Source organism: Peromyscus eremicus, chromosome 4 (genome assembly GCF_949786415.1).
Source record: "Peromyscus eremicus chromosome 4, PerEre_H2_v1, whole genome shotgun sequence".
In the NCBI taxonomy this organism is placed as follows: domain Eukaryota; kingdom Metazoa; phylum Chordata; class Mammalia; order Rodentia; family Cricetidae; genus Peromyscus; species Peromyscus eremicus.
In genome coordinates, this window is record NC_081419.1 from 95,394,285 (window position 1) to 95,421,603 (window position 27,319).

At 49.7% G+C, this 27,319-nt stretch overlaps 1 protein-coding gene across 1 annotated transcript in view; it reads right to left on the bottom strand.

The window, feature by feature from the left end:
* The window catches only part of Frmd5 (FERM domain containing 5), a 277,641-nt gene that overhangs the window by 17,466 nt on the left and 232,856 nt on the right, over positions 1-27,319 (bottom strand). Inside the window, exons 3-7 of the mRNA XM_059258932.1 lie at positions 25,626-25,668; positions 25,138-25,216; positions 14,915-15,012; positions 12,527-12,650; positions 8,418-8,505 (exon numbers count right to left, since the gene is read on the bottom strand). Of these exons, the coding sequence (XP_059114915.1) occupies positions 8,418-8,505; positions 12,527-12,650; positions 14,915-15,012; positions 25,138-25,216; positions 25,626-25,668 (432 nt within the window). The remainder of the gene's footprint in view (positions 1-8,417; positions 8,506-12,526; positions 12,651-14,914; positions 15,013-25,137; positions 25,217-25,625; positions 25,669-27,319) is intronic.

Below are 27,319 nucleotides of genomic sequence, written 5' to 3' on the forward strand. Positions count from 1 at the left end.
TGCCTAGCGTGCGCAAAGCCCTAGGTCCAATCCCGAGTACCGCCAAAACAAAACAAAAAAACAAAACTCTGCCCACAGAGGCAGGTTATCATTGTCTCGGTACCTGTAATACCATGGGGTTCATACCTCAGGGAAGTTTAGATGAAGACATTGAGAAGCAGCAATTGGCTGAGTGGAACCTCAGGCCACCAGTCTAAGTCTGTCAGCACCAGGCTTGGGATTTCGTTAGCGAGTGACATGAAGAGGTATCAGAAAGCCTGGGGCCTGGAGCCCTCGAGTGCAGGAGTTCTGGGGGGAAGCGGCTGACTAATGGACACCCCAGCTTCCTCTGGACCAAGACATTGGGTGAGGATCTGCTTTCAGGATAGACGAGTGAGGATGGAGATGGCTAGCAAACTTGACCATCAAGTGGTAGGGGAGTTCTGGTTCTTCTCACCTCGAGAGCTGGCCACCCTGGCAGAGATACTTAGTCTGACTAGCCTCTGAGGCAATGGATCCTCTGCAGGGCCAGTGAGCCTGGCCTCAGGGGAAAATGCATTTGCCCTAAAGCTGCCTCGTGGAGTCAGGTTTGCAAGTGTGGGCATCTGGGCCCGGGTATAAACTGGTTTCCAAACCGTCTGGACTAATGTTATCACCATCCTTTCCTCAGGACGGGAGATCCAGACACTTGGCTGTAAGCACACAGTGTCATTTAACTCACCGGTCATAGTGAACGGCTTTTAAAGAGACACGGGCCTTGTTCCTTCTGCAGTCACATGGCTGGGCTTCCTCCTGCCTGTCACCAGTGCTTGGAGGGGATTCATGAGTACCAGGCATGGCACACAAGCATGGTTCCTGCCAGGAGGCAGCAGGTCTAATTTGGCTAACTTGGCATAAATGGGTTCAAGGCAAGTGGCATCTGTGGGGAGAATGCCTGAGGGAGGTAGCTAATCTCAGATAGAGGGTGGGCATTGGGAAGCTTTCTGTCTCTGTGCAGGGTGGACCCAAGGACAAGAGATGCAAGGGTAGAGATCTTGTTGTGTTTGCACGGTGTAGAACAGGCTACAGGCAGGTTTAGCAGATACGGTGTAGGACAGTGATGTGGGTCAGGGGACAGCAGGCTATGGGGGGAAGTACATGTTTACAGGGATGAGCGAAGGCATGAAGAGACAGAGGAAGAAAGGCTATCTCATCAAGCCTTCTGAGACACAGAAAAGACCTAGAAGGAAGAGCAGCTAGAGTGTTGGGAGGGTCAGGCCTGGAGAAGGAGAGTATGTAACAGAGAAGCAGTGAGGGGGTGGGGATGGCTGGGGGGGGGCTCCGCTTCCTCCATCCTTGCTAGTACATCAGCAGTTGGGCAGAAAGACCCCCCACCACAGGCCTGGTAGGTCAGGTCTGGCTGCACTGCATGACATATCCTTTGATTTCTCCATATCTTGGCTAGGGCTGTTACCTCAGAAGTTCTGTGTGGCAGGTGGCCATGTACACTAGCGGCTGTGTCAATCTGAACACAGATGCTGAGGCTGTTGAAATCCTGGCAGAACCCTAACATTTGACTTTCTCTTATTCGATGCCGACAGTTAAGATTTCCTAGTTAGGAAGTGGGTGTGGGAAGCTAGACCAAAAGGAAGTCTTGGAGCGGGAAGAGCTGCATGGTCAAGGGCTTGAAGTGAGCAGAAGGGAAGGGGCCGGAAGTGAGAGCCGGTGAATGACATTGCTCTGGCCACAGCAAAGGTTAGAGGTGGCTGCTGCCTGCCAGGCTGTACGATCTAGACACCCTCAGGTGGCCTCCCAGTGAGGCCAGGGGTGGAGCTGTGGGGAATGGCCTCTCCTGACAGGACTGGCTGATTTGGAACAGTGAGTGTTTTATTTAGGATTTATATCACTGTGATAAATCACCATGACCAAAAGCAACTTGAAGAGGAAATGGTTTGTTTCAGCTTACGACTGTCAGGTCATACTCCATCACTGAGGGAATTCATTACAGGAACTCAAGGCAGGAACTGAGGCAGAAACCACGGAGGAGTGCTGCTTACTGATTTGTTCCCCATGGCTTGCTCAGCTTGCTTTCTTATACAACCTGATACTACCCCCCCCCCCCGCTCCAGTAGTATTACCCCCTCCCACATCAATCACTAATCAAGATAACACCCACAGACTTGTCTACAGGCCAATCTTTCTCTATTAAGATTCTTTCCCAGGTATGTTTATGTTTGTTCAAGTCGTCAAAAACCAAGCAGCACAGGCGGTGAACTTGGAATAAATCCTGGTGAGAAGCAATTAATTACCAGATATGGTGGCGCACACCTTGATCCCAGCACTTGGGAGGCAGAAGCAGGCAGATCTCTGTGAGTTCAAGGCCGGCCTGGTCTACAAAGTGAGTTCCAGGACAGATAGGACTACATAGAGAAACCCTGTCTAGAAGAAAAAAAAGAGAGGGAGAGGGGGAGAGGGAGAGAGAGGGGAGAGGGAGGGAGGGAGGGAGGGAGGGAGAGAGGGAGAGAGAGAGAGGGAGAGAGAGAGAGGGAGAGAGAGAGAGAGAGAGAGAGAGAGAGAGAGAGAGAGAGAGAGAGAGAGAGAAGATGGAACCTTGAACAATTCCCTCCCAGAATAGAGAGGGCAATTCTCCAAGGCTTCCAGACCCACAGAGGGAGAGGAGAGCCACAGCAAGACCCTAGCACTCAGCACCCACAGTACTGAGGGCAACCACAGTGTTGGCTACTTGTCTCTGTCACATGAGCTTCAGTAACCAGCACAGGGTGGCACATGGAACTACAGTGAGAAATCCCATCCATACTGGTATAGAAGTCTAAGCAGAAAGCCCTTCTCTGGAACATTCCAGTATCTTCAGTCTAACATGTCCTTCTGGTATTGGCCTGTGTGGTGGTTTGAATAGGAATGGCCCTCATAGGCTCAGAGATCTGAATGCTTGGTCATCAAGTAGCGGCACTATTTGAAAGGAATAGGAAGTGTGACCTTGTTGGAAGTGTGTCACTGGGGGGTGGGCTTTGGGGTTTCAAAAAGCCCATTCCAAGCCTGTCTGTCTCCTGCTGCCTGCTGATCTGGATGAAGAACTCTTGGCTGCTTCTCCAGCATCATGTCTGCCTATACGCCACTATGCTCCTCATCATGATGACAATGGACTAAACCTCTGAAACTGTAAGCAAGCCCCAAAGAAACACTTTTTTTTTTAAGAGTCACCTTGGTCCTGGTACTTCTTCACAGCAACAGAACAGGGACTGAGACACCTGTCCTCAGGGCTTGAATGCCAAGTAACACTATGCATGGCAGAGAAAGGAAGGAAGACAAGAAGTGTCTGGTTATTTCCTCCACTTAGTAACTTCCAGCTTAGTAAGCAGGAATCTTACTTAATCTGCCTGTCCCCGGCCATCCCCAGGAACCAGGGTCCATAGGACCGAGCCTTTCCTGGATGGCTTTACAGTTTGTATGGCCACTCTATCTCCTGACAGAAAACCCCGTGGTTCTCTTCTGCTGCTGCGAGGTAAGAAAGTTTACACGTTTTCATCCTTGTGAAAAAAAAATCTCCAGTCTTGGTTTAGATCCCTAGCTCTGCTTCTCGTTGTCTCTGTGACAGACTTCTCCAGACCCCAGCTGTGTCACTTGTGAGACTGGGACAGTGACACAGACCTGGAACACTACCAACTTGTTTCCTAGACCGTCCGATTTAGTGCTATGGCATAGTCAACAGTGCTCTTGGAGAGGAGACAAGCTTCTGTTCATTTCCTCTTCTCCAGACAGAGTCTCATGTGGTCCAGGCTGGTCTTGAATCCTTATGTAGCTGAGGGTGGCCTTGATCATCTGCTCCTCCACCTCTGCTGCTGAGTGCTGGGATTACAGGCTTGCCTTTGTATTTATTTTTTTTGAGAAGCTGTCTTGTTCTGTTGAACAAATCACCCCCAAACTTGCCACCATCCTGCTTCAGGCCCCAGAGTAGCTGGGGATTATAGGTATCATCACCCATGCCTGGGTTTATGTTAATTTTTATATGATTATTTCAGATATCATTTAGGCCCGTGTCTTCTCTGTATGGGAACTGGCGGTAAGTCGTGCTTAGCTTTTGTTTGTTTGTTTGTTTTATGAGACAGGGTTTCTCTGTGTAGTCTTGGTGCCTGTCCTGGAACTCACTCTGTAGCCCAGGCTGGGTTCGACCTCACAGAGATCCCCCTGCCTCTGCCTCCCGAGTGCTGGGATTAAAGGGGTGCAATACCACCGCCCGGCCGTGCTTAGCTTTTAAATTAAGTTTATCTCCGTAGAAGGAAGACTGCAGGCAGGGACTGTAGAAGCATGGCCTTGAGACCAGACAACACTGGCTTCTAGTCCCAGTGGTGTCCTCACCGGAACTTCCGACACATTAGTAAGAACCTCCTAATCCCTCTTACCCGTTTTAAAATCTGCACTCAAAGGCTTGGTGCTTTCGCTTTAATGTGAGGGTGAGGTCGGCTCTCAGCAACAACATAGTGAAGATTAGCAGATAATCGAGCTGAGTACCTGACACATGCAGGCTCTCAGGAAGTGGTACCACCAGGCCTCAGGATAAAGGCTGGACATCCGTGATGGAGCTGCCCCTCCCCACCAGAGCCTTTCCGGGCAGCCCCATCAGAACCCAAAGACCCAGGATAAACCACCAGCCTCTCGGCTGGTCTGAACGGAACAAGATGGCAACTCCTGAGTTTGGAGAGGAATCAGGGAACAGACACCACAACAGGCCCTGCTCTCTTTCAGCAGCTGTAGCATTGGGCTTCTGGGGCTCCTGCCAGGACCTGGGGGGCGGGGCACAGTTGAGGACTGCCCCGTGCAAGTTTGAGGCTTGGGTGCTCTGGCTTCCCAGCCAGGGTCTGTAGGAGTTCCTCCTTCTGGTCCTAGGACCAGCCAAGGACACTCTGGCAGAAAGAAACCATCAGCATGCACAGGACCAATGTGAGCTTCCTAATCAGTCCAGGAGAACAGAGCCCAGCCGGAGCATTCTGCTCTCATTTAATTATCCAAACGATTCCTCTTCTGTCCTCCCTGGGGCTGCATGCCCCAGATTCCCTGGGCCCAGTAATTGCCTCCCTGTTAATAGAAATCATCAGTATTTATTACACCAAGTGTGCCAGCTTATTCCAGCTCTCCTTGTAGCAACATGAAGAGGAGTGCTTGGTAGCACATCACTCAAGTGAGGCTACTTAATGATAAGAGTGAAGCCTCCTGAATTGATCTTTGCCTTGGAGGACTGAGGACACATGGCCAGGGCCTAATAAAAGGATCTGAGGGTCACGTGCGGCGTCTGCAGTGGGGCCCTGACATGACCCAGATGAGCAGGAGGCCCAGGTCTGAGAATGTGGGATAAAAGGCCAATGAGGTAACTGCCCTTCCCCTTTCCCCAGAGTAAGTCTCTCAGGCATCGCTCCTTCTTACATGTATAAACAACAATGGAAATGATCTGAGTTCAAATTTTGGCTCTGCCTCTCAGGGCCTTGTGAACTTTGGCTTAATTGTACATCAACTTTCTATCTGTTTCGGTTTGTCGAGACAGGGTTTCTCTGTGTGACAGCTCTGGCTGTCCTGGAACTTGCTCTGTAGACCAGGCTGGCCTCGAACTCACAGAGATCCTCCTGCCTCTGCCTCCCGAGTGCTGGGATTAAAGGCGTGTGCCACCACCGCCTGGTCCGAATCAACTTTCTTATCTATAAAACAGGGAGACTGTTTTATAGATAAGAAAGAAAACTTGGGAAACACCCCAAGACCGGCCAAAGAGTCAATGAGAAGCAACGTGAAAGGACCCACTAGCTCTGAACGGGAAGCGGGCTATGCTCAGCCTCTCCTCCCTCAGTTCTAGGGGTTGAGAAGCTATGACATGTGGGATTGGGCCACACAGAGACCAGAGACTGGTTCCTTCTTGCAGCCTCTTCAACCTCCGGGTGTCCATGATGGACAAACTTGTCAAAGTCAAGGCTGCATCAGGAGTCCATGGTCCTGGAATGCACATGGAGTTAGACCATGGCTTCTGTGAGCAGTAGCAAAAATCCCACCCACCTTAGCTCAGCTGTCATGCTCAGAAGCACTGCCTGCCTACCTCTGTGAGCTATGAATCGTACCTTAACCCCTCTCAAGTGAGGCCTCAAGGGGACTGGACTCTAACAGTGAGGTGATCTGGCACCTTCTAATGACCATACCTGTCTTTAGGCATCTCTTTCTCTCTGTGTGTGTTTGTGTATATGTCTGCATGTGTATGTGTGTTTGAACTTCAGGGCGTGTGTGTGTGTGTGTGTGTGTGTGTGTGTGTGTGTGTGTGTGTGTGTGTGCGCGCGCATGCGCGCGCGCATGCAATAGGGAAGGCTACACTTTTGCCACAGCTTTTTTTTTTTTTTTTTTCTTCCGTGTCTTAGGATGACTTACCAGCTCAGGGACAAGCTCCTACACACCTGTTCCTTCCTTCCTTCCTTCCTTCCTTCCTTCCTTCCTTCCTTCCTTTCCTTTTCTTTCTTTTTTTTTTTTTTTTTTTGAGACAAGGTTTCTCCGTGTAGCTTTGGAGCCTGTCCTGGATCTCACTCTGTAGACCAGGCTGGCCTTGAACTCACAGAGATCCACCTGGCTCTGCCTCCCGAGTGCTGGGATTAAAGGTGTGCGCCACCACTGCCCGGCTACCTATTGCTTTCTTACTCAGAGATGTGAAGAGTGGGGATCAGAATCCAGCAAGGCCTCAATAGTTGTTGAGGACTGGAGCATAAAGCCTGAGACCCCCCCCAAACACTTCTCTCCTATGAAGTCCCCTGCTGCCTACTAGAGTGTCTAATCAATTGACAGAACGGCTAAATCATTTATTTTCTTCCAGACAGGGTCTTACTGTGTAGCTCTGACTGACCTAGAACTCACTATGGAAACTAGACTGGCTTCAAACTCAGAAATCCATATGCTTCTTCCTCCTGAGTGCTAGGATTAAAGTCATGAGCCACAGTCTTGGCTAAATGTGTAGCCCAGGCTGGTCTCAGACTACTGATCCTCCTGCCTCTGAATCTTCAGCACAACCTACGAGTGTTGGCCATCATGACCAACCTAAACCACTTTTGCTTCCCACAGGACACATTTAGGAAGCCTTGCTGATTCTTCTATCACTTATAAAGTCTGTAGAAATGTGTGGCTGTACCCATGACTGCTGGCCCTGAGAACATAGGCCTGTCTACCAGTAAGCTACACAGTGCTTAGGGAATTAGGTGGGGGAGAAGGTTTGCATTCCAGGACGTCCTCCAGGTTTTTATTACTTCACAGGGAAAATGAAATCGCCTCACCCCTGTGCCCCTTAGTTTTCATGGTTTGTTATACACTGGATTGTGTCCTCTCCCTACAAATTCAGATGTTGAAGTCCTAGCTCCAAGTACCGGGAACATGACCTTCTTTGGAGATAGGGTCCTTATAGAAATTAAAATTAAGCCAAGGCTGTGGGGTTGAGCCCAACTCCAGTTTAACTGGTAGAGGGAGTCAGATTTAGACATGGACACAGCAGAGGGGAGATGATGGGAAGACCCAAGATGCAGGAGGATAGCCATCAGCAAGTTGAGATGGGCTGGAACAGAACCTTCTCTTAGGGCCCTCAGAAGGAACCAACCCCATCAGCACCATGGAGTCATACTTCCAGCCTCCAGCACAGAGGCAACATGTCTGCATGGTTTAAGCCACCCCGCTTGGAACATTGTTACAGCAGCCCCAGGAAAGGAACACATCAACTCTTTGGTTACAGTGTCCCTTCGCCCAGGAGGAAGAGGCTGATCTTGTTCTGCTCTCCGTTTTAGAACTGCTGCTCCTGCAGCCTCTCCAGTAATGGAAAGGGTACATAAACGAGGTCCAACAGAGACAGTGACCAGCACAGGGACATGAGCTGTAGCGGGTGGAAGTGGCCAGAGTCAGTGTGGGTCTCACTGCTCACAGGGGTGGGCTCCCCAAACTCATCTCTGAAATGCCAGGAGCATGTGAGTAATCATAGAGGATTCCCAGGCACAGTGTCCCCGGTGCCTTCCTGCTTCACCCTGGCAGGTGCATAATGGAACCAAATGTGATTCCTTTGTCCCATGTGGTGACCCGTGTGCCACGATAGTCAATAAAACCCACTCTTGGAAAGGAACTAGATTATGGGTCAGGAAAGGGTGGACAGTTACTGAGTGATTCCTGACTGTTCCCTGTGGGGAACTCTCCACATGTCCCCTCAGTTCATTTCCACCAAATTACCCACAGCTGCCAAGGCAGAGCATGGGGTTTGGATTTGTTATTTAGATTGCCTTTGCCTGGGATCCTCTGACAGTGATGTGGCCATGTCGAATCCAGAGGTTCCAACGTGGCATAGGTAGTGGCACCCCTGTATGCTGAAGAGCTTGTGGGTACAAGTACCCCATGCCTCGCTAGGGGAGGCACAGCCAGTGAGGTCCCTCATGGGGGTGTCTTACCTTACATGGGTGAGGGTCCACTCCGTAGGTCTCTAGTGTCTGTGCCTTTCTTAAGAAATTCAGCTCTGATGTTGCTGGTGTCTGACCACTGGAATGAAAAGGAGATGGTCTCAGGGCTCCTGCTCCACAGGTTCCCCAGGTGTGAACCCCCTGATAAGAAGTGGTGAGCTGAGCAGACCCAGCTCTCTGGTGGAGCAGTTACAGCACCCTAGAAGCCAGTGTGTTTATTATATACAGTTGAACAGTCACGTGGGGTTATTACAGCCAGCTGAATCACAGTTGAATGGTCACGTGGGGTTATTACATCCAGCTGAATCGAGGCCTCAGGTTTAGCCTATCTTGCTAGGAGCAATCTCTGTAGGAGAGTCATCCTCAGGCTGTTAATGTTCGGGGGAAGAAAGCTACGGCAGATGTTTTCTGTGCAGACTGTCAACATTGTCACTTGGACCCTGAGGAGGCTTTGCCATCTCTTTGAGCCTCAGCCTGGGTGGAGGGAGGCTTTGCTACTCTCATGGGGATGAGGCATTAAAAAAAAAAAAAAAAAAAAGATGTGATCAGAGTAGGCCACACACTTCCATTTTTTTCCATAGTGTTCTGTTTGGTTGTAGAACCAGCTTTAGAGATTCAAGTCTGAGGTTAAAACTCAGAGTGAGGGCTGGAGAGACCACTCAGCGGGTAAGAGCACTGGCTGCTATTCCAGAGGACCTGGGTTTGATCCCCAGCATCCACATGGCGGCTCACAACCTTTGGTATCTCCAGTCCCAGGAGGTCTAATGCCTTCTTGTGGCCTCAGGAGTGCCCTGCACACACATGGTGCACAGACATACATGCAGGAAGACATCCATATACAGAAATAAAAATGAAAAATGAAAACAGAACAAAACTCAAACAGGCTACATAATGAGTCGAGTGGGCTCCGAGCGAAGAGTGGGGGGGCGGTGGGGACGGCTCTGAGATGACAGTCTTCCTGGGATACATACAAAGCCAGACATGGTAGTGTGGGGTATCTGGCACCTCAGCACTTGGGGGTAGAGGAAGGTGGAGTGGTCAGGAGTTTAAGGCCAGCCTTAAGTGCATAGAAAATTTTAAGGCTAGTCTGGACTACAGGAGATCCTGCCTCAAAAAACCAAAAGCCAAAAGCAAATCAAAACAAATAAGCAAGCAACCATCATCGCCAAAACCCCCAAAGAAAATGCAGGCCACGCCGTGCTAGGTGCTGTGAGTTCAGTTTCTCGTCCCATGGAGTGTGTGAGCTCAGAGGAGGACTTGCCAGAACTGGTTCTCTCCCTCCCCATGTGGGCTTTGGGGGTGGAACTCAGGAGGGCAGGGCTTGACAAGTGCTGGACCATCTCATTGGCCAGATGTTATGAAAAAGTTTTTTTTTTTTTTTGAGACAGGGTCTTACAATGTCCCTGGCTGGCCTCAAACTCACAGAGCTCTGCCTCCCAAGTGCTGGAATTAAAGGCATGCACCACCACGCCCAGCTGAGGTTGTGGGTTTAAACAAGTCAGAGACAATGATTTTGTGGTTTTTCACAGCATGCAGTCCTGTGGAGACAGGGAAAATGTATCTGTAGGCTGGTTACTGGCCCCAGCTTTCTTGTCCGTGAGCCGACATGGACTGACGTACAAAGGGTTCCGTATACGCTGCTGGTACCACTCAACCCTTTCTCTTGGCCAAAAGAGAGCACAGGAACAGAGGGCTGGGAGAAGCAGTAGGGCAGTGGTTCTCAGCCTTCCTAACCCTGCGACCCTTTCATACAGCTCCTCGTGTTGTGGTGACCCTCAACCATAAAATTATTTTCATTGCTACTTCATAAATGTAATTTCACTACTGTTACGAATTGTAACGTAAATATCTATTATGTGACCTATGTGAAAGGGTTGCTCGACCCCTGTAGGGGTCGTGACTCCAAGGTTGAGAATGACTGCAGTAGGAGATGCTGCCGGGCCTGCACACCGTACAGCTCTCCATGCACAGGATGATACTACGAATGGGAACAAGCCCGGCTCTAGCCTTCTGAAGAGGCCTTGGCACAGCTCCCTGCCTGCCTGCCTCCTGGAACGTGTAGATGAAACCACCTTGGAGTCAGTGGTGGCACTGGCTCTGGGCTCTTCTGCATGCAGAGTCCTGGAAAAGCAGATGGAGTGTGAGGTGAGGAGAGCAGCTTGTGAAGTCATCAGCTCTGATGGCTGGCAGGCAGGAACAAAGGTTGCTCATTACTAAATTTATCATTTGCCCAAAGTCATATGGCAGAGCAGGAAGTAAGCCCACCCAAGCGAGAAGCAGGCCAGAGTCCCTCGGGTGTTCCCCCAAAGAGGCTGCTGTCCCTCACGCTGTACCGTGCCAGCCTCTGTGCTACTTCTGGAAAGTAGATCAAGAAACAAGTCCACAGCCCGAGCCCAAAGGAGCAGTCAAAGTCGCAGAGAGGAAGAAAACTCAGGCATCTTTACACTATGAAAGCAAGGCAGAACCCGTGTCTATGGGTATCAGGGTGAAGAAGGACCTACAATTACCAACAAACCCCAGATGCAAGGAGATATTTGGAAAATGCCTTCCAGGAGCATCTTCATTCCATGTCTGAAGGAATCTGCCCCTTGAAATCCATTAACCTCAGCAGTTTGCTCAGATCTCCAGGGTCTTCTCAGAAGCCACCATTTCTTGAGGAATCCCTCACCCTGAACTAACTTTCTGCAGAAATGTCCCCACTACTCTGACACCTTACCCTCAAGCAGCCAGCATAAATCCTTGATCTCTGAATGGGAGCTCACAAGCAGGTCTGTCATCCCGACTTGTAACCACAAGGGGTCACCATTTCCCTAACAGTGACAGGGCCAACCACTGGGCTCTGCATTGAGAAGATTGGAGAAACCCAAGAGTGCAGCTCTGATAGGAGCCTGTCTGGGCACACTAGACTCTGGCAGTCTGTTTGCAAATCCTGAGGAGGCTTCAGGTTATGTTCATTCATAAGTTCTTAGTGAACATGAAGGTTTTGGGGGCAAGGTCACGGTGGGGTAGGTGTGGTTTCTGTTCAGCGTTATTAGAAGCTCTCGGCTCCCACTCCTGGAACAGTCCTTCCTGAGGGCAGGAAATGCACGGACCTTATCGCAAGATTACATATTTGTAACGAATATATTCCCATTCTTATCCACTGCTCAATTTCCGATTCTCTGATAGACACATAGAATTTGTTTGGTTTTTCACCTCCCATACTGCTCTTCCGTGAATGATTCATGTTGTGACCACAATTTGTGGCTTTCCTCTCTTTGCTTCTTTTTAAAGTGTCCTAAAAATGAACAAAACCCACAAGGAAACCCATGGTTTTGTCTAACTAATACACTCAAAATAAATGAAAATAAAAATAAAATTCTTTATTTTAAATGTAGTTTAAATTTAATCTATCTTTTCTATGTTGGTTAATACATTTTTTTTTTTTTGGATTATTGCTTAATTGTCTTAACATATCCAAAGTCCTAAAAGTTAAATGAAACTGTCACATATTAAAATGGTGACCGAGTTTCTTGTTAGTTTATAACATTCTAGCACACATACCTTTGTTTGAGGTAGTTTATCCGTCTGGGAAACCTATGTTCTAGTATGAGACATGAAGTAGGGGCCCGCTCTACCATTGCTCTAGTTAACGTGGGTGAAAGGCCGCATCACTGCTGTTTATGGTTCTGCATCATCTGGGTAGGCTAAACCAAGCTGAGGAATCAAGGGCTCTGTGGTTATCAGCTACGGCATCCCCGGTGCAGGTGTCTCACCTAGTGCTCTGTGGTTATCAGCTACGGCATCCCCGGTGCAGGTGTCTCACCGAATGCTGAAGCGACAGTCTCTAAACCATAGCACTAGATGTAAGTCAGCTGAGCCCTGTGCTCGTCTCCCATCCAGCTTAGCTGTTTAGCTTCTGAGATCAGACAAGATAGAGCTCGTTCAGAACGCTATGGCTGTAGACTGCTCTTGGTGAGGAGTTTAGCCTCACTGGGAGGGGGATGTGCTGTCAGTGGATCCCTGTAAACGGGATATCCCACGGTCACCAGGGCTGGGAGCATCACTCTGTGTGAGCAAGTAGTTTCTGAGAGCCAGGGCCCCAGGTGAGTGTCACGTACCTGAGTTCAGTCTTGTGAATCTCGGCAATTTTCTTTTCCAGTTTCTCTGAATGTTTCGGGAAAAATTGGAACTTGGAGCTGTAGCCTTCAGGGTGCTTTCCTGGGTCGTAATCCCCAATCTCCGCTTTTCGAAGGTAGGAAAAAAGAAAAAAAAAAAAAAACAAGATTAACACATGGCTTGGAGGCCAAGGCACGAGGCAGACCCTGAGCTTGGCCCTTGGCTGGAAGAGGGCAGGCTCACAGGGAGCGGATGTGTGCTTGCTTTCTCTGCTGCACACAATCGGTTAACTTTCAAGTCAAACAGAGATAGTAGGGCTGGCCCTGTGCTCTAAGGTCACAAGTCAATTTGCAATAAAAGAGCAGAAGCCTGTTCTATGGTCCTCAGTCATTCAGTCACATGGGAAGGCATGGAGTGCATGGAGCCATGCCCTACATGGTAGCAACAAACAGTGAGTTTGATCAGGAAGACAGGACCTCTTGTGTTCCACCCTAAATCCCATCCCGAAGATTTTAGTAGGGACCGCTCAGGACTTGGCCCTCACACATGGAATCAGATGAATACATTCAGTGCCTCATGGTGGGCTCACCAGGTAGGCCTGCCGCTACGTGGCTATAACCCAGTGACCAAGTGCAGGGACACCAGATTCCAAGGCTGACTTCCCAATGCTGTGGCTCGTGCCATGCCTACAAAGTTCATCTCTACGGCTGTGGGGTCTCTGGGAGTTCTTATGAGCACCGTCTTTCCTCAGTGCTCTCCCAGCCAGAAGCGGGCTTTCTCCTCATGCACAGCCCAACCCAAGGGGTAGCTCAGAAAAGCAGAGGAGCTTCCAGCAGCTTGCTGGCTGTCCCCTTCCTTCCCTTGGAGAGCCACATGCTCTTCAGCCGAGGCAGACTGAATACTGGGAGGAAAACAAGACCCCTGTCACAGCTGGACATGGTACTCTGGGCTTGTGCGTTCCACTGCCAATTATGGGTCCTTCCACGTTATTCGGGGCTGAGTGTGGTAGTGGTAGATGTTGGTAGCCTCAGATACTGGGGAGTCTGAGGTAGAAGGCTCACTCGAACCCAAGACCAGCCTGGACAACATAGTGAAACCATATGTCTAAAGCAAAACAAAACAGAAGTAAAGCAAACAAAAACCTAACCAAACTCCAAATTTGGTGGAAATTGCTATTGTTTAACAAGAGATCTCATTCCTTGAAGTATGATGAGTGACTTTGAACCTTGAGGTCATTTACTTTGATTTTATTTGAAAAGCTCAAGGGGAAAATATTGATGTTGGGTACCAAATACTTTTTGAAAAAAATAATTTGACATAATGATCAGGGCGGACCTGAGGGAAAGGCTAGAGTTTCACAGTGCAACCAGAGTAGGCCAGACTTCCTCTTTAAAAAGGAAAGGGGAAGCTGGGCAGTGGTGGCGCACGCCTTTAATCCCAGCACTCGGGAGGCAGAGCCAGGCGGATCTCTGTGAGTTCAAGCCCAGCCTGGTCTACAGAGTGAGTTCCAGGAAAGGCACCAAAGCTACACAGAGAGAACCTGTTTCAAAAAACCAAAAAAAAAAGAGAAAGGGATACTCTCTGGGTACCTCAGGATGCACAAGCATCTGCTACACTTCCCACTGGCTGGGACTGAAATGGTATTCTCAGAGCCAGAGCCCCAGTGGGCTCAGTTTCCCCCTCTAACCACAGGTCTGATATTTCTCCTGCCAGCGAGCTCTTTGCAGATTCTCCTTAGAACTCCTCTGAGAGTTCCCTGATTCACAATCAAGGGTTCCTGTTTTTAATGGAAACTTCGTGGTTTTAGGTCCAAATGATCCTGTCGTTAATGACAGTTTTCGGATGGAGGACTAAGACAATTCCGAGGAGTGACACTTGAGTGTCCTCAGCATTTCATGAGAGGAGGGCATGACAGGTCCTCACATTTCATGACCAATCCCCACAGCCAGCCTGGGAATCAGCAGAGGCTCAACTCCTCCTCCTCAGCACCAGGAAATGGCTTCTCACTGGAGAACACTTGCAACACTGAGCACTCTCGGCTGAGAGGTCTACAAAATAGATATCAGAATCCCACCATGCCTCATACCATGGCTGTTTGCATGAGAGGGTGGGAACAAGTGATTCCGATTACTCTTCAGCAGCACGGAAACATTAGCGTGCAAGGTACAGGACAAGTCTCTGAAGGTCGAAGCGACTCAGGGGGGCTCGCAGTGAGACCCTGGGTGCAGGAGGGCTCTGAGCTTTTTGGCTTTAGACAACCCGGGCAAAATCCTTTAACTTGCTTCAAGTTAGAAGCTGTTTCGATCTAAGAAGTTGTCATCTGTGGTAAATGGAATAATGTAATCAGGACTTAGCGTGAAAAGCAAATTTATCCTGTCCAAAGTTATTACCTTGAAGGATATAGGCTGCTAACAAGGCGGCATCGGACGTTTTACAGAGGAGACGGCCATGGTAGAGATCCCTTTTGATCTGCAGGAACACTAAGTACCTGCAGAGAGACAGAATGAACTAGAAAAGATCGCTTTGATTGCTTTAAAGACATAAATATGTAATATAAGCCTATCAAAATCTTTGTCAGGGCATTTTTCCTACATTAAAACATTTTTTTCATACCACAGAACAAGAAATTTTCCATTTCTTCACAGGCTCTCAGGTACTCTGCTCTGAACCATTAATTGTTTAAAGTTCAGATCAAAACAACCTGTCAGTTTCCAATATAGCTCAACATAGACATATCACTCCCTGGCAAAACCACCTCCCTCCCATACCCCCGTCCAACACCAAAGTGCTGGGATCTGAAGGGAACCAGTCTGATACAATCAGGAAAAACTGTGCCATCAGGGATGGGGAAATAGGGCCTGCCTTGGCCTTACAGTGGAGTGGTGGGTGAAGGAATAGGTCAGGGGAAGAGGTCAGCCTAGGCTTGGCATTAGCATATGTCCCCCTGTAGATGATTGGCAGAAGTCAATCAGATCTCTTCAAATCCAAATAAAAAGGGAGAAGACAGGGGCTGGAGAGACGGCTTGGTGGTTAAGAGCCTATGCTGCGTGCTCATGCAGAGGACCTGAGTTTGGTTCCCAGCTGGATGTTGGGATGTTGGATGGCTCACGCAACCCATTGGGAACTCCAGTTCCAGGGTACCTAACAGCTTGACACCCTCTTCTGGATACTGCAGATACCTGCACTCATATGCACTCCTGTGTGTGTGAGTGCGTGCATGTGTGTGTGTGTGCATGCGCATGCTCTAAGTATTTAAAAAATGTGAGAAGTGGCACTCATGTAGGAGCAGAAAAGTAGGAGCTGCTGGCTAACATCTTTTGAGACACAGAATGTGAATGTGGGGTGGAGGCAAGGTATGGAGATCAGGAGCCCTGCACTGAGCGCCTGTCTGCTAGAGCAGACACTGCATGATTCCCGTCTAATACCTCATTCAAATCTCACACAACATTCGAAACAGGCGCTATTATTACTTCCACCTTCAGATAAATCTGAGGCTTCAGTGGTTTTCTCACAGACACACAACCAAACGGTAAAGGGCAGATCCAAATGCACGACTTGGGGACTCCTGACCCTGGCCCTTTAATACTGTATCACACTGCCTCTGAGTCTGCAGCTGCTCTGTAGTTTCTGAAGCAGCTGGACGGCCCCTGTCACAGTGGGGTGGAGTGCCTTTACTAAGAGTGCTGAGAGATGAGCATGCTCTCACAAGTTGACCAACAAGAGCAGACCTAAGGCTACGAGGTGCATTAGTCCCTTGAGTGGGTCCCCTCCCACACTGGCTTTGTGGCCAGGAGGCACCTGTGGTGGTTTGAAAATACAGCCACAGTTTCTTCATTTCATGAGAAACTACTGAATTCTCACCTCTTGTAGGGCTGGTCTTAGAGATTTGCTGTTAGTAACAAAACCAAACAGAAATGAATGTCTCGTCAGCCTCACCACAGCCGCTCTGTTCTTTCTCTTGGACCATTCACTCTGCCTGAGGATGCTGACACTGACCTACAGAGAGGCCCAAGGGGAGGAGGAGAGACACTTTCTACCAACAGTCACAGAATACCCTCAGATGAATAAGGTCCCAGCCAATCCATGACTAATCCTAAGCTAGAAGCTCCCAGCTAAATCACCCCTGGACTCTCAACCCACAGAAGTTCTGAGATGGCTTGTTACTTTAAGTTAGGGCTGAGGGTACTTTGTTGGGCAGTCACTACAGCATCCCTGGGGAAGCAAGGAGTAATTGAACTATAGCCTAAGTTCCCTTCAGGCCACTAATTCCCACCAGCAGAATTTAGGGCCTCCGTGGACAACTGGTTTCCTCTGTTTTATAGTCAGTCTGAATTACATGTCCAGGTAATCACGTAAAAATGCCCAAAGAGAAAGAGAGCCATGGACAGTACAACTTTCGGAGGAAGTAGGGAGTGAGTCCTGGGCTTAGAGAATGGAGAATCAGTCAAGGGGCATCTGACCTCTCCTTGGGTCTTGCTCCTGCAGGAACAGCCCCCACACCAGCAATATCGGCATTATATGGAGCCTGCACCTTTTACCAAGCTCCTCGTATGACTTGCATATAAGAGGCCGGAGTCCTAAGGAATGCAAAAGTATCCCCGTGACCACATCAATATGTGGTATCTTCCTCAAACCCAAGGGCAGGTGAGGATTTCCTCCTGGGAGCTTGTAAGAGCCCCTCCGCTCCTCCACCAAACCCACTTGGCCCCAACATTCGCCGAGAAAACCTGGCGTCATACCGAGAGAATAATTAAGATGGGTCTATCAAATCCAGCTCGTCTGCACTCTGCTTCCCACAGTGAAACGCCACACGGTGTGTGGGAGAGGCGAGCGAGCACTTCCCTGCCTCTTGCTGTTCCAACTCCCACCTTCCACAGGTTTTGGCAGGATGCAGATACAACCTTTGCCCCCAACTCACTGCTCACTTCCTGGGCCCAAATCCACCTCTCATTCCTTCTCTGGGGCTCTGCTCATTCATGACTGAAAACCTGGGACAGGCTATCCTGGATGAAGGGAGATGTTTCAAACAGCACCCACAAATCGGAATGGTGATCCTCCGTCACAGACTGAGGAACACCCCCCTAGGGAAGCATGTCAGAGGTGCTCTTGTAGCTTCTCTGGAGTGTCTGATCCCCACTGCGTGCAAGCTGCCAGCCTTCCTCACACAGAGGACTGTTGCTTTACAAGGCATTGCTACGGACGGGCCCATGGCAGATGTCCAGGGTGAGGCGGAATGTGCTCAGCTCTCTGAGGCCGGGAGTCCTTTGACTTCTGATTATATGACAGCTGTCGGGAGCTCAAGGGGAAGGCTATAAAAACTGTCAAGCAATACCATGGCAAATGGGGGGCGGGAGAAGGATGGGCAAGTTATACCCTAAAGAAAACGAGCCATTAGAGAGCAGGAAGAAATGAGCTCACTAAAGGACCCTCCAACATCTTGACGAGGCACCCCTTGATTTCGGCCACAGTGGTATCCAGAAAGTTTTAGGTTGACTTAGGTTGACACTGTACCCCACACCATCACAGCATCGTGAGACCCACTCCTATGAGACTACGGTGCACTCTCACCATGCAAGGCCTCTGGGGGTTATCTTGTGTGAAGCTGGCATCGACAACGGTGTGGTGGCAGGTGAGGGATCAGCCTTCCAGGCCTGCTCAGCACAGCCAGGTGCTAGTGCTCCTCAGAACCAGAGTTAAGGGACAGAACTCCCTCGACTCCTAGCTGAGGAGACGGATATCCAGAGCTGTGGCATGACTTGTCTGGTGTTACCCATCAGTCACAATTCAGGCCTCTGATTCTGGGTCCAGTGCTTTTCTACCCTGTGGTAATTCATTTAGCTCTCAGAGGAGAGAGAAGGGCCCCTAAACGTCTCTCTCTCTGTATGTATATATGTGTATATATATCAATCACTGAGCCATCTCTCCAGCCCATGTATATAAATTTATATATATATATATGTGTGTGTGTGTGTGTGAGTATATGTGTATGTATATATACATATATATGTGTACATGTATACACACACACACACACACACACACACACACACACACACACATATACATGTGGGCTGGAGACATGGCTCAGTGATTAAGAACACTTGCTGCTCTTCCAGAGAATCTGAGTTCAGTTCCTATAAGACTGCTCATTACTGACTGGAACTCCAGCTCCAGAGGATTCAATGCCCACTTCTGGGCATTGTGTCTCTGTGGGCACACACATACTTTTTTGAGATAAGGTTTCTCGGGGTAGCACTGGCTGTCCTGGAACTGTTCTGTAGACCAGGCTGGCTACCACCTGCCTCTGCCTCCTGATTACCGGGATTAAAGGTGTTCACCACCACAACCTGGCTACACACACTAATTTTTAAAAGAGATTTTATTTTTTATTGATGTGTTTGTGTTGAGGTGAGAGGACAGCTTGTGAGAACTAGCTCTCTCCTGCTCTGTGGTGCCAGGGACTGAGCTCAGACCCACGGGTTTGTGAGCAAGTGCCTTTCCCCGCTGAACCTCATGGCTGGTTCCACCTTGTTTTTGAGGCGGGTCTCTCTCTCTTCTGTTGCTGTGCTGTCTGGGTAAGCTTCCAGCCAGTCCCCCCACCCCCAACCCCAGAGTCTGGGGTTTCAGATGTCAGGAATTCAGGTCCTCAGGGGCTCAGCAAGCGCGCGTTTACCCCACTGAGCCATCTCACTGGTCTGTGGCTTTTTGTTTGTTTGGTTGGTTTTTAAAGCTTTACGTATCTCTTTCTGTCCTTCACAAGGCCAGGAACTTCACAGGTACTAGGGAAAATACACGAGGGCACAGGACGCTGTCACTCCTCTCACAGTCACACATACAGGAGGGGCGGGCGACCCATGACAACGTGAAACAAAACACAATGCTAGCAGCTCTCTCCGTGTCTGAGTGCACACCGTGCCCCACGCTCCTCCGCTGCCCCACGCGCCTCCACTGCCCCACACTCCACTGCCCCACACTCCTCCACTGCCCCAGGCTCCTCCACTGCCCCACGCTCCTCCACTGCCCCACGCTCCTCCACTGCCCCACGCTCCTCCACTGCCCCACGCTCCTCTACTGCCCCACACTCCACTGCCCCACGCTCCTCTACTGCCCCACACTCCACTGTCCCACGCTCCTTCCCTGCCCCACACTAACTCCACTGCCCCACACTCCACTGCTCCACACTCCACTGCCCCACACTCCACTGCCCCACGCTTCTTCCCTGCCCCACACTAACTCCACTGCCCCACACTCCTCCACTGCCCCACACTAACTCCACTGCCCCACACTCCTCCACTGCCCCACGCTCCTCCACTGCCCCACACTCACTCCACTGCTCCACGCTCCACTGCCCCACGCTCCTCCACTGCCCCATGCTCCTCCACTGCCCCACGCTCCTCCACTGCCCCACACTCACTCCACTGCTCCACACTCCACTGCCCCAGGCTCCTCCACTGCCCCATGCTCCTCCACTGCTCCACACTCCACTGCCCCAGGCTCCTCCACTGCCCCACGCTCCTCCACTGCTCCATGCTCCTCCACTGCTCCACACTCCACTGCCCCATGCTCCTCCACTGCTCCACACTCCTCCACTGCTCCACGCTCCACTGCCCCATACTCCTTCACTGCCCCATGCTCCACTGCCGCATACACACTTCCTCATTCAGGCCTCCAATGACTCCACGAGTAACTGCCGCTTCTGTCCCATTTTCACAGACAAGGGAACCGAGTTCTGAGAGGTACCACTAGCCCTGTCCCATAGCTCAAAAATATCGTGAGATTTGAATCCAGGTCTTCCTGATTCCTTAGCCAGGGGTGGCATGCACGGCCCACTGCCGTACTTTCTAATGGAATCAAATTTTGCTAGAACACGGCCTTGCTCACTCATTCATGTATCATCTACGGCTGCTTCCGAATGGCACTGACAGAACCAAGTAGTGGTGACAGAGACCATATGGTTCCAGAAGCCCAAAACACTGACTTTCTCTCCCTCTCCAGAGAGGTTTGGCAGTCCGTGTTAGCCTATCGGAGGCTCAAATAATATTCGCTGAAAGAATAAGTGACTGGGGACTCCATGTGTGGATGCACACGTTCATTCACTCTGTTGAATTCCTCCAACCCCTGGTGTGTGTCAGGCCTCTGCTTCCTGGTAAGGTGTGGCTGCGTGGGTTTCCTTCTGGTACTTGATTTCTCAAAGAGTTCATCCACCTGCAGTCCCTGGTGAAAGCTAAATCTGGTGTCTAACTCCATTTTCATGGCCCCATCACCAGTCTAGACAAAAAAAAAAAAAATCTATTTATTATTTAAAAACAAAAATGACAAAGGAAACTAAACAGGATTTGGAAACTAAATTTGTCTTGTGGGAAGGACCCAATGTATAAAGTGAAGCAGAATTCTTTTATTTTTTAACCGATACTCAGTTTCGTTCTCTCTTTTTTTTTTTAGTATTTATTTACTTTTATGTGTATGGATGTTCTGCCTGCCTGTATCACCGTGAGCCATGTACGTGCAGTGCCCACAGAGGAGGGTGTTGGATCCTCTAGGACTGGAGTTACAGATGGCTGTGAGCCACCCTGTGGGTGCTGGGAATTGAACCCAGGTCCTTTGGAAGAACGGTCAGTGCTCTTAACCACCCAGCCGTTCTCCAGCCCCGAAGCAGAGTTCTTTACTCTCCAGCTCATCCCTTCCTCAGCCTCGCTCCATAGGAATGGCTGAGGTGGTAGTGAAATTTAGGATCCAGATTGCCAGGGGGGAAAAAAGACACACCAACAGCTAAATGAGTTTGGCAGCAAGGTGGGATGATGGGATGAAGGGCTCAGAGCCAGGAGTGAATTATGGGTACCGAGTGAGGCTGGGCTGGTCCCCACTCTCTCAAGATCAGAAGGGATATGTATGAGAAACATGGAGCGAATTCCAAGGCTTCATAGAATGTTCGAGAGAGGGATGAAAACTTCAGATCAGGCCAGGCACCCCACAGTTCAGACTACTGACAATATGAGAAAATTGCACTCTGGGGAAAGAAGGCTGGCAAGGTAAAGATGGAGGGGAAATTGTCTGAGGTGGTTAGTGAGGACGCATGCAGATGGCGGAGGTGCCGGTGCACTTGTCCTTGAAGTCTGCCGCTGCCGACTTGGTGAGAGGCCTGGCCGTGATCCCAATGCTACATTGCCATGGACCGTGTCATCAATTTGGCAGGAAACACACCGAGTCTTTGCTCAGTGCAAGGCTCCCTGGGGGCTGGAATGTACCAGGAAGTTTAAGACCCTCCACGGGGCATGGTGACACCCAGGCTGTGACCTCAGCACTAGGGAGGTGGAGGCAGGAGCATCGTGACTTCAAGGCCAGCTTAGGCTACAAAAGTGACACTCTCAAAAAAAACCCAAGTCCACACTGAGCCTTGTCTGGATTTATGATCCACAGAATCTGTGATAATAAATGCTTATTTTATTTATAAGTTTAATTATTTGGTTTTGTGAGCCAGAGGTCTTTTTGAAAAGAAAAAGTTTAAGGGGTTCCTACATTTATACAATATATATTGATCATATCCACCCATGAGTTCGTCCTTCCAACCTCCCCTATGCCCCCATGCAAGACACAGTCTTAGATATGCCTGACTGGCCTCAAACTTTTTTCTTTTCTTTTTTAATTTAAAACATTTTTATGTGTTCTGGTGTTTTGCCTGTATGTACCAGATGTGTGCCTGATACCCAAGGAGCCAGACAGGGTATCAGATCTCCTGGAGCTAGAGCTATAGACGGTTGTAAGCCACTAATGTCGGGGCTAGGAATTGAACCTGGGCCCTCTGGAAGAGTAGCCAGTGCTGCTCTTAACGCTGAGCCAGCCAGCTCTCTAGCCCTCAAATTTTCTTTTTTAAAAAAATATTTATTTTTATATTTTCTCTCTTTTCCTCCTTCCCTCCTTCCTTCCCTCTTTCTACGTATGTGTGTGTATGCAGGCACATGTTTGTCCAGGTGTCTTTGAAGGACAGAGGTGTCAGATCCCCAGAACCTGAAGTTACAGACGGTTGTGAGCCACCTAATGTGGATGCTGGGAACCAGATTCAGGTTTCTGCAATAGCAATGTGTTCTCTTAACCTCTGCACGATCTCTTTAGCTCTGACCTCAATTTTTCTATGAGTCAGGATGAGTCCTGATCCTCCATCTCCCAACTGCTGGGGTTATAGGCATGAGCTACCACACCGGGCCTGAAATGTTTTTTTTTTTTAAAAACAAAGAATAAGGAGGAGGAGGAGGAGGATGACTATGATGATGACAAAAAGGAGGAGGAGGAAGGACAAGAAGGAGAAGGAGAGGAAGAGGAAGAGGAAGAAGAAGAAGAAGAAGAAGAAGAAGAAGAAGAAGAAGAAGAAGAAGAAGAAGATAAGGGTTGAAGAGATGACTCAATGGTTAAGAGTACAAGTTATACAATCATGAAAACTGGCATTTAGATCCCAGCACTCATTACAAGCCAGTGTGCTTGTAACTTTAGCACTGAAAGATCTGGTGACCTCTTCTGGCCTCGGCATGTGAGCAAGCATGTACCCACCCACACACTTGTATATATACTCTTGTGTACACACACACACACACACACACACACACACACACACACACACACAAATTAAAACAAACAAAAAAGAAGCTAGTAAACTGGATAATCATCCCAATAATTTGCAGAATTAGCTATTACTATGCCCATTCTGTGAGTTGTCCAAAGGTCAATGAGGTTGAATAGTGTATGGCCAAGTCCTGCAGTCAGGAAGTAACATGAACTGGACTTGCGCTACCAGGTCTCTGTTGCCTCTTGGTAGGAGGGCCAGCATGTTAATAAAAAATTGGATGATGAGCTCCTACTAGCCAAGAAAAACCATTAGGAAGCCCTGTGTCTAAGAGCAGTCACCAAATCGCTAGACCAGTTCCTCTCAGCCCTCCTGGGGGGGCCAAGGACACGGAGAGCAGGCAGTGCTGGTGGCGGTGGAGGCAAGGAGCTGGCTTTAACAAGGTTAAAGTTTGGTTGGGCGGTGGTGGCGCACGCCTTTAATCCAGCACTCAGGAAAGAGGCAGGCAGGTCTCTGAGTTTGAGACCAGCCTGGTCTACAGAGTGAGTTCCAGGACAGCCAGGGCTACACAGAGAAACCCTGTCTCGAAAAACAAGCCAAACCAGCCAACCAAACCAACCAACCAACCAAAGTGTTAAGTTTGGCCTGACCTGGACAAGAGTGGACAGGGTCTGCTCTAGCACTCTCAGCAGGGAGGAGGGGGCTCAGGTCCTGGGGGGCAGTAGTGCTTTGACCAAACACCTCTCCGTTCAAGTTGGTAAACATAGTGGTCCTGTCCCCATGGACCTGTCTGAAGCCACTGGGCCGCTCATTAAGATGGTGGCGTCACTTTCAGTCCCATGAAGATGAGCAGAACTCAGTTCTCACACTTGCGTCTCTGTCCTCTGTGCTTTATAGTTGGCAGGTGCGTACAGCTCTGTCCATGTGCGGGAGGCAGCCTTCCCGGTCTTGACTCCAGAAGCTTCTCCTCAACCCACACTGGGCTCCTCGTGAAGCCACTTGCCCTCATCCCTGACCCTCCGCCTTCCTTGTTTTCTCTCCATACTTCCTGTTTTTTCTGCACTTCTTCCAGATCCTCATCCCCTCTCCCTTTCCTGATTTCCCTTCTGAGACACCCTCCATCCCTTCTGAGACACCCCTCCATCCCTTTCACCCGACATAAAGCCAGCGGCATGCTCTTCCACAGTAATGGAAAGGATTCTGCATTCCCTCTTCTTTTGTCCCTTTGGGATTTTTACAAAGTAGTTCAGGATCCAGAACAGATCTCAAGGCTGTATGGGACAAGTTGCCTCTCTCTATATGACAGCAGTTACCTCTTTTCTGACTTTCCTTTCTCCAAGGCAATGGGGAGGGGATTAGAATTATCAGTGCCATTTCTTCCCCAATGGTCCCACCTGCCACGGGTGAACATCAGGGTTTTGCTGAAGACAAAATAAGGGACCCAGCAACCCAGAACTTCTCAGAGGCAAGGCTTAGGACGAGTCTGGTTTAGATGCACAAAGCCGATCCTGTTCACCGACCCTCTGGCTGGGTGGCTGTAGGCTAGAGGACCTTTCTCTTTCTCCAGTGGAAGAGACAGGGCTCATGGCATGCCTGCCCCAGAACATGCTTCCCACAATGAAGAGCGCTTCACGCACCTGCTCAAACAGCATGCCGAGATCTACTCGTTTGATCTAGAATCTCTGTGTTTTCCACCCTGCCTTCCCATGTCACACCTTGGTATTTCCCAGGTATACCCTTTGGGCCACTGGAGTCTGTTTCCAAGCCTGAAACCAAGCGGCTGTGTCTCCAAAGCCATCAACAGAGACACCTTAAAGGCGAGGGAAAAACCTGCGGGCGGTTCAGCCGTCAGTGACTCCAGATCCCTTGTAGAGTGAGCAATTGGAGACTGAAAAGAGGAAAGCTCCAGCTGCTCCACCTCCAGAGACCGGGAACAAAGACCCAGAAAACCCAGCACAGGTTCTGTCTAGGAAGCATTCCTCCAAAGAGAGCCGGGCACTTCCGAAGTTCCCACCCTCCCCGCAGGCCACAGTGGCGGGGAGTCCGTGCCAGCCTCACCTGGTTATTTCCTCTTTCAGGGCAGCAGGGTCTGCAGGGTAGAACTTCACACGGAAGCACATGGTGAACGGAGGCTGGGCTGCAGGAAAAGGTGCCTGTTAGGAGAGGCCCTCTCAAGGAGACGATTGGGTTCCCCCCTGGCATGCACAGGCCCCTGAACCATAAGGAAGAAAGTCCCTTTGTGGGGCTGGACAGAAGGCTCAGCATTGGGAGTGCTAGCTGAGGACCCAAGTTCAATTCCCAGCACCCACATGGTAGCTTGCAACCATCTGTAACTGCAGATGTCCTTGCTGGCCTCCAGGGTACCAGGCACACATATGGTGCACATACATACATACATGCAAGGTAAACTAAAAACCCCTTTTGTGGATAGGGCCATCATACACTAGAACAGTGGAAAATTACACACGTAGACCAAATCTTACTACCCTGGGGGGTCTCCTCCCGTCCTCCCAATGGCAAAGCTTAGATTCTTTATGAATACTCACATCTCAGTTGCTTCACCACTGACTTTGTAAACTCCAACCAATGCTGAAAACAGAGAGCACAAGACAAGACAACCCTCGTGAGAAGTGACGCCACGGGAAAACTGTTTTAGCCAACAGAAATGGCGGGACAGAATGCAGTCTGCCTGGGGTAAAAAGCAGCCCCAAAGCTTATGTATGAATAGAAGTTTGGAGAGGAAAGTCGTGTTCTGAAATAAGCACCAATGATGGGCCAGCTGTGAAGGGGAAAGTCGTTCCTGCTTCAGGTGCCATTCCCAGGGTTCCCGGTGACACCCCCCAGAGCAGGGCCCTGTTCCTGGCAGGCCCACAGGCACAGATAACCATGCATGTCTGTATAGTGAGTGGGCTTGGCTCGAGTGGGGAGCTGCCGGCTTTAATGTTTGGTGTGCACTGTACTAAATACCACTTCTTTTGGCAAAGGAGTTGGGTGGAGGGTGTTGGTGGCGACTCTAAAAAGTACTGACAAGAAGAGATTTCAGAGTGAAGAGGAGCTAGAGATGGCTGGTATGTACGTCCATTTTTTTTTCCTGAGTAACACAGGTAGGCAATCCTTGTGTTACTCAGGCTTTCCTGGCACACGAGGGTATTTAAAGTCTTAGTTTCTTGTGATCGTTACCTGCAACCAATGTGTAGAATAGTATCCTGTCTCCCATGGTGTTTTATAGCTAGAATACAGTAATACTACATTTCTCATTCTCCCTCATGCCTCTTAAGCTTGGGGGAAGGCAGCAATGAGGCTATTCTAATCTCTCTCCCCCTCTCTCTCTCTCTTTTTTTTTTTTGAGACAGGGTTTCTCTGTGCAGCTTTGCGCCTTTCCTGGAACTCACTTGGTAGCCCAGGCTGGCCTCGAACTCACAGAGATCCGCCTGGCTCTGCCTCCCAAGTGCTGGGATTAAAGGCGTGCGCCGCCACCACCGCCCGGCTCCCTCCATCTTTTAAAGATATTTATTTATTTGGTGCGTGCGTGTGTGCGTGCGTGCGTGCGTGTGTGCGTGCGTGCGTGTGCGTGCGTGCCATGTGAGTGCATGTGTCCACGGAGGCCAGAAGAGAGTGTCAGGAAGCTGAAGCTAGAGTTAATGGTGGTTGTGAGAACAGAACTTGGGTTGTCTGGCGGAGCAGGAAGTGCTCCTAATGGCTGAGCATCTCTTCCCAGCTTAGCTCATCATAGATCAGTTTCTCAAATCTCTGTGAGTACTTTATAAAATTCATTACTGATGCTTGTTGCTTTTGCATTAAGCAAGTAACTTGCTGACCGATAGTCAGCTAAAACTGCTATTATTTGGGGGTTGACTGCTTTGGAGGTAGCTTAAAGATGCTAGCTGTAACTTCCCTGAGGACAGGAACTGACTTGTTTACCAAATAATTGCCAGGGCCTAGTACCTGGGCAACTTGTAGTTATGGAATGGGCAAAGGGATGGGTTCCTCAGTGCTCTCTTTTCTGGCTACTTCCGCTTAGTCTTGGCAGGAAAGTAGCCAGGCCATGCAGACAGCCTCCTGGCTTCCCTCGGTTCCCAGCTCTCGCCTTCTGGGCTGGGCTGTGGGTCATGTAGTTAATGGACTCACTAAGAGCCAGCTCTGTCTGCTCCACATGGATAATCTGGGCTGACATTCTGTTCTCTTGCTTCCTCTGATCTGGGCTCCCACGAGGCTGGCAACTTATTAAAGCCACTCAGCG